Here is a 13,274-nt window from a genome sequence, read left to right as displayed (position 1 = left end):
AATATTTTCTTATCCAAAGCATGGTTTAAAGACTATAAAGAAAAAAATTTAAAGAAAAGCTGATTTTTTTAGTTTTTACAAAATAAAATTATATTTAATAGGCAAAAAAAATTCAAAATTTGATCTGGAATAGTTGTGTTTTTTCATTATTCAACATGGAACTGACACTATTTTAGTAGTTTAAATTAACTATTGATTAGTTAGATATAGTTAAAATATAGATTGTATAATTTTAATAATAACCATTCAATGGAATAAACAAATCTTATTAAATTATGATACCAGTTAGTATTGTATTTGATACAAAATCAAAATGTTATATATCCAGTTACATATGTTTAAATCAAAGTAATCTCAAGAGTTAAACTACAACTCGCTTACAAATGACTTCTCTACCCGGGAGCCAGGACCTGGTAAACGTAAACTGTTTACGGTCACATTTACATGTAAAATAACTCTATTCAGTATGAGATGTGGTGAGACCGAGCTTTACGCTGACAGGATCAAACCTTTATCGTGTTTATACATTTTTAAGGGTTTCCCTTTTCATGAGCTTTCAAGTATTCAAAAGCTAATTATTTACCATAGTATGGACATCAGGTATAAGAATTATTTATAAGTACGTGTAGTAATTATTGTATTCAAACAAATTATATTTCTAACATTGATGTAGAGTTTGCCTTGATGCTACGATCAAGAAAATATGTCAAAAAGTGTATGTTTATAGCTATTGTAACTTTAATATAAAGAGGTGTAACTCTCAAGATTTAAGCTCAACCAAAAATGCATCTTAAAGATAATATACGTTAAAACTTAGCGCGTTCAAATATTGTTTGGCAATTTAAGTTCAAACCAGAAATTCACCTTAAAGATAATATACATTATATCTTAGCGCCTTCAAATATTATTAGGCAATTTAACAACTGTCTCGTAATTGCAAATATAATATGCAGGCGCTTTTAACACTTTTATCGTTTACTAGCGCCGTCTGGTGGTGAGTTACATCAATGAGCATAGCATATAAACCTTCTCCGTAGAAAAATACATATACATTAAAATTTTGAAAATGACTGTATTTCTCTTTTATATTTATAGACTTGACGTTTTAGTATTAAAATGAAAAGTTTCGATTTTGAAAACAAAACAAAAATTAAATCTATATATTCCAAAGAGGACTTACCGTCTAAAAATAAAATTACTAAAGAGTTTACTATAGTTACTATTAATTATTATTTCACCCTTTTTAAAGCGAATAAAATGGTAGAAAAACTTTGATAGTAAAAACATTAATGCTTCCAAGCACTAATCAGGCTTTTTAAAAACCTAGCTCAAGTATTTGGGAAAGGTAAATAAAGTGAAACATATTTCTTATAAAGTACACAAGATATGTGTACGCCACCACGTGCCGCATAACATGCTTTATTGAGTTTCTATGACAATGTCCTCCAGCTCCTTTTATTATAGGCAGATAGAATGACAGATTATTCAGGAAAGAAATGGTTACTTCCTCTGGCTAATACAAGATAAATTGTGTCAGTCTAACAGAGTGATAACTTAAAAAACGCTCAGCCAAATTTTATAGTTGGACATGAAACATCATAAATATTATTCTTGTCTATGTAAAAACTGTCCTTTATTAAAAGTTTCTTATTTACAGATGAAATATTTTTCACTAAATCCTGCTGCATGATATATTCATATTTTTGTAAATTAATTTGCGTTTCATATCAGGATTTAAATAATAATACTTTCCGCTCCAAGTCGCCATAACCTGATGTTTTGGGATAATTAGGCTACATGAATTAATATACCACAAGTTAAAATCATTATAATGAGAATTACTGAGTTATTGTTTTTAAAAGTAGTATGTATTCTGCTATTTTGTTATTTTACATCAATGGTTTAGCCTATAAGGCAGTGGTAAGAAATATTCGCTAACGAATCAGCCAAATCCACATTAAGTAACACCTACAATCTTTGAAATAAGTTGGTTCCTTATACAATTGTGATAGTGTAGGATTGTATCCGTTTTGCGTACCAAACAACTATAAATCGTAGATACTACTAAATCAATTCTTCTGAAACATTAATTTTAGTGTAAGATATATACAGTTGACAAGAACAAGAACAAGTCAAGTCTGTCAAAGACCATCAAGTATTGCCTCAAGTTATCCCGCCTCACTTTTCTTTGTCCCTGGGGTGTCAAGTGTCCCAAGTCCCCAGGCTGTAACTCTGAAAAGACGTATTTGCTATTTTTTGCTATTATAAAGCTTATTGATTTTTGTGGAACCCATTATTTGTCATTGTTTGGTTGATAATCTCGAAATGTGGATTGCATGGAGATTTGTTTCCAGAATAGCGAGGACATTCCAGAAAAGCACCCCCTAATACAAACTGATCGCAATCCATTTCTTTTGATGAACAACATGCAAAACTTTTAAATAATGCTGGAAGATTGAAACATAAATTTTTAAATATTAATTAATCAACGTTGTTTAAATATTCAAAGCTGCAGTATTAATTGTGCCGCACTCCTTGGATTACAACTTGTATACGTAATTTATATTACATTAGACCTAACTATAATGCTATTCCACGCCAAGTGAGATGTAACTGTAATTAGTTGCAGTTACACGCTCTGTTAGCAAGTATAAGTTCTACCGAAGTTATCCTAGGAGTTATATTACAACTCTTGATTTAACCAGAAGTCAGGTTAGTGAACATACTCATTTATAGAATCATTATACGTACTCGGGACAGAATATGTTGTTTAATACACCGAGTTTTATTATGCTTATCTGATTTGAATCAATTTATCAAATACATAAGCTCGTACAACCAACCTTTCCATATATTTTTGTCAAGAACATTAAACAAAGACCGGTTATATTCCACAACCTTCGATATTTTGGTATAAGAATTGTTTTTAATAATTGCAATTTTATACCTAACACAAATATCTATACAAACCATACAAATACAAACTCCCTGGTAATGCCTGTTTAAAACACTTCCTGTAACAAAGTATCAAGGGTGATTTAGTTACACTTATTTTTATATTTTATACCTAAACGTAATATCTTTTAGGTGTTTGTTTTAACTGGTTAACAGACAGAGTAGTAGCATTTAAAAAACTTGTGTCTTTGTGCTGTCTACAGGCCCCTTTGTTGGATTGGAACACTCGGCCTAAGCCAAGTAAATTAAACTAGTTTCTTTTGTTTAAATCATAATTATCGAGTGGGGTATTACCATCTCACCTATTACTCCTAACCACCGACCCGCCACCCTTTTAGGTCCCAACCTCAGTGTATGATAGATACTCCGATATATACTATTTTGCAATTGGTAATGGAAAGAGTAACTTTACCATGTAATTTCTGGGATTCTGAACAAATATTCAACGTCAAAGAAGTTTTCTGTTTACCTGTTGGAAAACGTGTAAACTAAATGTTAGGTTTCAGGAAAGTTTGGAGTAATTTTCCGAATGTTTAATTATTGAAAAAGTTTTCATTAATAGGAATAAATTATTACCTAAAAACAAAAAACTAACTTACTTGACTTACTGACTTACTTACTTAATAGACTAACTTTGTTGGTGGTAATTTATAATGTAAATTTAGATATTTATTTTAACTTTTCACAAGTATTTATTATAATTTTGAAGCATTTTTTAAATTTTGAATATTGTTATTCTTTATTTAAGAATTTTCACCAAGTTTGAAATGAGTTTTTAATTTTTTAATTCAGTTTCATCCTTTTAGGTTACACTATAAAATAAATACAAATTACTAATACTAAATCAATACAATTGAGAAGACGGTGTTAAGGTAATACCTTCAACATTAGTTTTTTTATCCATCCATGGTTGAGTGCTTGTTTATTTTGGCAACTTATTCAGACGTATATGCAGAAAATTGATATTCAATAAAATTCTTGCAATCAGACTGTTTCAAAAAAACGAATCAGTTTTTGTTCCACAGAAGAAGAAATATAATAAGGTTCCCGATAAACATCACAATACCTTTATGTAAACCATCATGACCAACACAAATCATATTATATTATTAAAATATTTGGCAACATATACATTATTATTCAGAATAATGACTCATTAATTAATTTAACCATCAAATCCATTCTCGAAACAAACTTAGATAAACAACGTTAACGGCTCATCAGTACACTCCCGACGTTTACTGGTAATAATTTAAAACACAAATTGTATAACATGAATAATTATAGGGACATGCACTATGTAAAGAACATAATTCTCAGCAATTGACTATCCTAAAAATCAGCACACTAACAGTCAATGTAAACAGCGTCATTACGATAGCGGAACATTTTGTACACTCCCCAACAATTACTATTATAGAACTGCAACCTAGCTTGTGTAACATGCACTTTGTAAAGAACATAATTCTCAGCAATTGACTAACCTACAAATCTACACACTAACAGCCAGATTAAACAGCTCATTACCGATAGCGGAACATTTGTACACTCCCAACAATTTACTATTATAACTGCAAACCTAGCATTGTGTAAACATGCGACTTTGTAAAGAACATAATTCTCAGCAATGACTAACCCTACAAATCAGCACACTAACAGTCCCAGATTAAACAGCTCATTAACCTGATAGCGGAACATTTTTACACTCCGGGGGGAGACAATTACTGATTGGATAGGGCGGGGTGGGGCGAGGAACCTTAGCTTTGTGTAACATGCACTTTGTAAAGAACAAATAATTCGTCAGCATTTGACTAACCTACAAATCAGCACACTTAACAGTCCATATTAAACACTCATTACCGAAACTCTGCCCCAAAGTACAACCCCTCCCCTAGCCTCCCAACCACAACACACCATCCTCCAGTTTAACTATAATCAGATGTATACCCCATCCCCCAATACCCTCCCTCACCAACACGACGCAAAAGAATCCACCCCACCCCCCTACCTCCCGCCTCCCCCCTACTCCTCAACCACCACACCATGTGTCACTCCAACCCTCACTTGGAACATTAGAACACGCCCCCTCCCAACAACCTCAAACACCCATCCATCCCACTCTAATAGTAACCCTCAGTGCCCTAAATACCCTCCCTCATCCAACAACTTACTCCCATATTCCATCCCCACCCCCACACCCCCCCACCCATGACCCTAAAACACCACACCATAAGACACCCTCAGCGTCTTCCCCAAAACCCCCGGATCGCCCCGCCCAATACCCACAACACCCATGTCCCCCCACTTACTTACGCAATGAGACCCAATCCCAAATACCCCACATCCCTAAAACACGTTTCTACCATAAGTCCAATACCCCGACTCCCAACCAGCACACACCTCCCCTCCCATCATCCCCCCTCTCAATGACCCTGCACTCGTCACCCCAAAACAATCCACACACGACCCACCCACATACCACAACACCCAGCCATTTTGTCCCCAACTTCAAGATACCCCAGTCCCATGAAATACGCCTTCCACACCACACGAGCTCCCAATGCCACCCACGCCCACCCCCCACCTCACCCACAGAGTAACCATACCCCAACCCACCGTCACGATTCCCCTCAGTGAGGTCTCGTCCCCAAATAGATACCCTCTCCCACCCGAACCAAGCACACCCATCCATGTCACCATGCCACCCCGAAATCAAATATAATTCAAATGCCCCAAATACCCTCCCCACGCAACTTTAACACTATCGACCAATTTCCAACACAGCACCAGCCGCCCACACCCCGCTAACCATGCATCCAACCATGCTCCTTATCCCTAACTTCGTGTCACAAAAAGTCGCCCTTTGGTACTCCCCCCCCACTATCCACAACTCACATTCTAGATTCCCGATTCATATATAGCTACATGCACAATGATACCCGCCCGCATAAAACACAGATACCTTAGCCAAACCATGCAAAACAGCACACTCAAACAGTTCCAGAATAAACAGCTCATTAACCTGATAGCGTATACATATTTTTTTACACTCCCCTAGAACAATGTACTATTATAAACTGCAACCTTGCTTGTGTGAACATGCACAATGAAAAGTAACATAAATTCTCATAATTGGGACTAAACCTGCAAATCAGCACACTTAACTATCCCAGAATAAACCAGCACATTAACCGAAAGGAGCGTTCACCCAAATGTAAAGACATCTAAATGAGCTTTCCCGAAACAAAGACATCAATATAGCCCATTGTCACCCGAATCTAGTGACACAAATCCCCTAATAGTCCCCGCCCAACCAGACTACCGACCAAGACACATCCTAGCAACAACAAGTCACATCAAACCTTTTGCCCAAAACAACTAGCTCAATCTGACCCTTGAATAGATTTTGTGGTTGTTCAGTCGGGAACAATTTTATTATACACACCCCAACACATCCAATTATACGGTCCAGCAGGACGCGTTATGGCTTTTTAACAATGGCACATTTACCATTCCCCACCAACTACGCTTCCATGACTAACCTGCAAATTCAGCACACTAACGGAGATCAAGGAATGACAACAGCACATATTCCCTGATAGCGGAACACATATTTACACCTCGCCAACAATTCACTCTAAACCCATTCCTACCAGGCCAGCAAGACCTTTAGCAAGTGAGTACCAAGGCACCTATGTAAAGAACAAAAAGACATCTCGACAAATCCACTCCAGCCCATACGTTGGCATCCCCATCCATTCCCTCACACCCCTACCCTCAACCCCCCGACAAACCCGTCAATCTCTGCTACATTAAAGTAAACACTACGAAGCCCCCCCAACCTGCAATGCACGCCATCCCCGTCACCCGGAATGCAATATACTCCGCATCCCCCAAGACCCTCCCATAAAACACGCTACCAATCCACCACAACTCCACCCCACCCCTTGTTAACCGAAACCCCCGGTAACCATCAGCCAGGAAACTATTTCCGCAAACATCCCCCCTGGTCCCCTGATACATACTACTTTTTGCACCTTATGTTACGAAAATATACCATCAAGAATAAAAACTCCACCCACAAAAAATCACAAACCACCACGTCTAGCTGAAATGCCCCATTGCCCCTTCCCAAACCACGTGCAATCCGATGTTTATTTTTGTTATTCATTATTTCATGATTACTTCTCCGTCTGGTAACAGATGCTATCTTCAAGCAAAGAAATTTAAACTTGAACTTTTGTATAATAACTGGTGCCCATTACTAAAATAACAGCCGCCTCTCACTCCATACCCGGACCAGGCTCCCCCATCCTTGCCTCACACACCACGGAGTACCCAACCACTAATAAAAACAAACCCCCAGTATCCCATTGTCACAATAGATAAACAAAACTTTAACTCAAACCCCCTCCGCAACCTCCCACCACCCCCACACCACCCAACAACCTCCCCCTCTGCACCATCTCCAGATCAACCCTTTCCCTACAGAGCCCAACTCCCTATCTGAACTTCCCAAAACATGAATTCCTCTAAAACGACCACGTCCTCCCGACTCCAATATCCCCCCCCCACCCGCCTCACAACGTCGGGGCATACAACACACTTGTAACACCACACCCCAAAGGCATGACCACCCATCCTCACCAAACCAAACGTCCCTAGCATTCTTCCTAGACAAACCTCTCCCTAAAAATAAACCCAAACTAAAAAAACATACACACATCCTCATTCGCAAAAACATACCCCCGCATACACCCACCCAAACAATATCTCTACATCCCCTATTCCCTATACCCATCTTGATAAATGCTCCCACAACCACCCCCGAACAGACCCCATGCCTCCCCCACCATTTCCCCCCCCCCCATCCCCTACCCCCCCGCCCGGACCCGTACCCGCCCCCCGCCCGACATGTCTCCCCCCCGCGCCGGCCCGCGCCTCCCCCCCCACCCACCCCCCCACCCCCCCACCCCCACACACCCACCCACCCCCCCCCACACACACACAACACACAATCACACACACCAACACACACACACACACGACCACACACAACCACACACACACAACAAAACACACACACCACACACACACACTACACACACACACAACACACACACTACACACACACACACACACACACACCACACACACACAACACACAACACACACACACACACACACACACACACACACACACACACCGAACACACACACACACACAACACACACACACACACCCAAGGCACACACACACTTACTCACACACACACACAGCCACACACACAACCAACACACTACACTACACACACACGACAACCACAACCACACACACACACACACCCACACACCACACACAACGGACACACACATCCACACTAACACACACACACACACGACCGCACAATACACAACACACACAACACACAGCCCACACACCAACACAAACACGATCACACACACACACACACACACACACACACACACGACTACACACACACACACACACACACACACACACACACACACACAACACACACACACACTACACAAACACATCCACACACACAAACACACACACACACACACTACACAGACCGCACGATACCACACTACACATCCGTCACTACACACACCACACACACACACCAATAGTAACACACACACAGCACAACACAACAACACACACACACCAAGCAGAACACTCTAGCACTACCATCAACCCCACACGAATGAAGAATAGACGTAAACCATAACGAAACAACAAGCACCACAACACACACAGCAACGCATGACGCAACCGCACGCACGCACGCACGCATGCACGCACGCACAGGCACACGACCCTCGCACACACACATTATATACTATATTAAAATATATATATATGTATGTATATATATAATCTAAATAGTATATATATATATAAGAATAATTATTAGTATAGGCCATTATATTAATATTCATTTTAGTAAATGTTTCGCATTACGCTTCTTCGGGTCAAAACTAACAACATAACGAAACCACATAAAATAATTAAAAAACATACATGTAAACAGATACATAAATTAAATAAGCATAATATTCTTGAAGTGATAAAACATATGTTCAAAACTGTAGGTGTAAAGGTGTGATGAGTGTGCAGATGATTTAAATTACTATCGAAGATTTTAATCCATAGGGAAATTTAGATTTTGGTGACAATTTGACATGCTTGTTCTAAATGTCTTAATTTTGAATGTATTTTAATTATTTTTTTATTGATCGTATTTGGTTTTATTGTATATAAATTATCAAAAGATTCTTTGTGTATTTTACTATGAAATGACTAATGGTTTTGATTCATCATTATATGCTTAAAAATCATAACGGTGACCTGTCATTCTTATTCTTAAATTATTCTTTTATAGAGCCAAACAGTAGTCTTTAGGGCATTTTTTACATTGAATTTGTAAATATATATATATTATATATATATGCATATATATATATTTTATATATATATATATATACAATAAATACAAATTGTATATATATAATATACAATAAATATATATATATATATATATATATATATAGCGACTAATTATTACTTACGTATAGTGGGTATCTCGCAACATATCCTCCAAACATATCTCCTCTGGGTAAGGTCAAAATCACGGAAGTAGATACAACCATAGACATGTTTGAATATGAATAAGATTAGGACTTTTGGGTTTATCCTAAATATTTTACCCTGCCCACAAAAATGTTTGCTCGGTGAAATCGTGAATGTCAAGCAGTAGACCACTAAATTTACGCTATTTTATATAAAATCGCACTGAAGTTGAAATATTACTTTTCTACAAGCTTTAACATAGGTTCTCTAATTGACTAATTATTAATGCAATGCTATTACATAACGTTTATATAAAATATTTTAAAACATCATCAGACCCTCGGAAATAAAATAAACGATTATTGGAGAGTTTATTATAAAGTTGAATTAATAATGTTCAACCAGCTGACAGTTTATAAGCATTAGGTCTGGCCTACTGAAAAAACAACAGTAACTAAATTCAGAGTTCCTTCTAATAAAAAGCATAAAAGACCTCCAATAAACACATTACCTAAATGTAAACGACGAGGTGTTGGCTCGACAAGATGAGTTTAGCTGGCGGTTTTGGCCACAAACAATAACGTTGGGTAACAATAACATACCTCCTGCTTCTCCCATTAATACCTCGCTGTACAAGTAATAACTTAAGCATGGCTCAATAAACATTTTGCAGGTTTCGCTAATAATTTTCTTGGGTTTTCTATATCAACGTAGAACCAAAAATAACCTTTAATAATTCTTCAGTGCAGTCTAATTAGTACGTCCTGATAGACTGATAAATCATCAAATTACTTTTTAAACTTAAACGTATAAACAATTAAATAGTACAATTGTTAATTAAGAGTATCTTATACGGAAAATTGGACTTAATAGGAATTCAAATATTTGTTTTTTTATATTAGTGGTTTACATATTTAGTTAGTAAACTAATATTTTCCCTTACATTTTGTACGAAAATACTTTTCTAAATCAATTGAGGGAAATTATAATACTTTAAAAGAATTAACTTTAATAGACCGAAAAACTGCCAAAAATTTTAAGAATTAAAATATAGTATTTACTTGAAAATAGAAACTTAAAATGTAAAGGACACGCATGTCTATAAATTATTCTTCAAAACTTCACTATTAGATTTGTCCGGTACTACAAGTGATAACAGTTTAATAGTAAAGTTTTACTGATCTTCATCCCTCACTTAAAATCCAATAATTGAGTTATCAATATTAATTTATTGAGTATTTAACAGATAATTATAGCATTTGTTAGCATAATTAACCGTAAAATTGTCGTTTTGAATACTCGCTGTCATATTTGTTTTTTTAGATAGTATATAGTTTATATATTATATACAAAATAACATACCAAAAACGAATCCCAAAATACTGTATTAAAAGGAGCACCTGTTCTATTTGAACGAATTAGCTCATGGTTTTAAACCACTGACTTTTTTTGCAAGTTTCCGAAGGTTCTATGCAACGACCACTATTCAGATATAAACTAAATAAAAACTTACAATATTTTATATATATTTAATTCATTAGATAGAACGCAATACGATGATTTTTAATTACCCATTAATTACCCGTTTCTCTGTTAAAATATGTGATGATAGTCAGTTTTGCTTATAAATCCATGTGTCTACAATTTTAATTGTCACCGTCGTCGTGGTAATACATAAAATCAGACGAAAATATTCGCTGACGCTCAGCAAAGTTCCATGGAGTGCCATACATCAACATCGAACTCGAAGTCAACAGTTCAATTAGTTCTCGATGTATAGTGGAAACATATTGCATTCAGGTTGAGAGACGTATAAAAGTTACACTTATAAAACTAATCGAGTGATCGGCTTCGCTAACGCTCTTTCAATAATGAATTGATTTTTTTTCAATCGGTTTTGAAAACAAACTTAAACAAAAAGAGGTTTGAATGTAAATTTACTTAATTTTCATTACTTTAAAACAGGGAATTTAGTGTTTTTGAACTTTGTGGTGATTTTTAAGTAGCAACTGCTTATTATGTTAAGTAAAAATACCGATGAAATATAGCTTTAATCACATGAAATGCTAAAATATATTAATGTTTACGCCTAAAAAACAACTGACAACCAATAATCCATTATTGCTTAAAACATTTATTGTTTGAGTAATAATATATTTTTTTAAGTAAAGCCCATTTATGTCTGTAACCATTTTACATCAGTTTACTAAGATCAGACTGTGGGTATTTTCATGACCTATAAACATTTAACCTCTTTGTAGTAACCATCCGTACTGTTCCTAGATAGCAGCACAGAACAGCTGCACATTCATTTCCGAGCCTCAACGGCCCACTAGCCAGCTTTGTAACGGACTGCTCTTTGTGCGTACCGCTGTATTAATCTTTTTTGAATTAAAGACATGATATTTATCTCAGTCTTATCTTTAAGTATATCTTGTATTGTTATCTGAAATTTTACCTTATAATTATGAATTCGATTTGCATATCCAATAATTAATAAACAGGTAATAAATTTATTTTCTTAATCATTATATAATGTAGCTAAACATTCTTTTATACGTAATTTTCAAATACAGTGATGTAATAAAGCGTTGAATCATCGTATGAGATGATAAAATTGTTTTTGTTCTTCATTTCATAATGTAACATCAGTTGCATTTGTATTATTAACATTGCTGTACCTATAATAAATTTTACTTAAATAATTTCATAGAAACCTTTCTGTTCAAAGAGGTAAAAATCTGTAGGAATAAAAAATTTTAGCCTTCAATTAATGAAAAGATATAATTTTCCTATGTTAAAGTTTATAAAAACTTTGTATTGATAAACGTAGACTTTTAGTATTGTTTAATTGTATTTTACCCACAACTAAATATTGTGGTGATAAAAGAGGAGGCCAATTTTTATATCCATTTTGCTATAGACGAAAGGTTTTTTTTACATAAGTTTGATTTTAAAGTCAATTGGTTTATAAACTTAACAGTTAGCTATTGTGTCTTGACTTCAATAAATGTTTGACTTATTTCTATTAGGATTCTGTTTGAAACAGAATTTTTTATCTAATGAGTATATTACACATATATATAATAATGAACATATCATATTACTTAATAACTAAACAATCAAATTAAACTAAACTTAAATTTATGTACGTACATTTGTTTGTTTAGATCAATTTAATACAAAATGTAAAGGAAGAACATTTGGTAAGCAAGAATGTGGAAATTCAAGAAATAATCGCATCCGTTTTTCAATTATACAGATATATATATATATATATATATATAAATATATATATATATATATATATAAATATATTATATATATATATATAATATATATATATATATTTCTAACGTTTATTTGAGAAGTAATTTGATGTTATAAGCACTTACATCATCCGACGTTATTATAAATTACACTCATTTATTATGAATACATTTGGTTAGTAAATTTGTATACTGAAAGTACATCTCTGTCTAGAAACAATCCATTGTATCGTTCTCGTCCGTAAAAATGCGGGATCCGAGTTCGAGCTTCGGCAGAGCGAGAACTTATTGATGAATCCTTATTGATATATAATTAGGTTATTACCATTTACAAATTTATATATTTATATGCTAGAACGTTTATAAACAAATTTCATAAAATGGGAATTCATAAATTTAAATTACTACGTACTCGGAATATAAATTCTAGATACATATTTCCCAACTAA

General features: G+C 35.2%; 1 protein-coding gene across 1 annotated transcript in view; it reads left to right on the top strand.

The window, feature by feature from the left end:
* Positions 1-7,465, top strand: part of LOC124365130 (extensin-like) — a 60,775-nt gene extending 53,310 nt beyond the window's left edge. The window contains exons 3-5 of the mRNA XM_046821081.1: positions 4,851-5,551; positions 6,658-6,772; positions 7,232-7,465. Coding sequence (XP_046677037.1) covers positions 4,851-5,551; positions 6,658-6,772; positions 7,232-7,465 — 1,050 coding nt within the window. The remainder of the gene's footprint in view (positions 1-4,850; positions 5,552-6,657; positions 6,773-7,231) is intronic.
* The last annotated feature ends 5,809 nt before the right edge of the window (positions 7,466-13,274 follow it).

This window comes from Homalodisca vitripennis, chromosome 6 (genome assembly GCF_021130785.1).
Source record: "Homalodisca vitripennis isolate AUS2020 chromosome 6, UT_GWSS_2.1, whole genome shotgun sequence".
In the NCBI taxonomy this organism is placed as follows: domain Eukaryota; kingdom Metazoa; phylum Arthropoda; class Insecta; order Hemiptera; family Cicadellidae; genus Homalodisca; species Homalodisca vitripennis.
The sequence above is the reverse complement of the archived record's forward strand: the minus strand, read 5'-3'. Positions and strand labels throughout refer to the sequence as shown.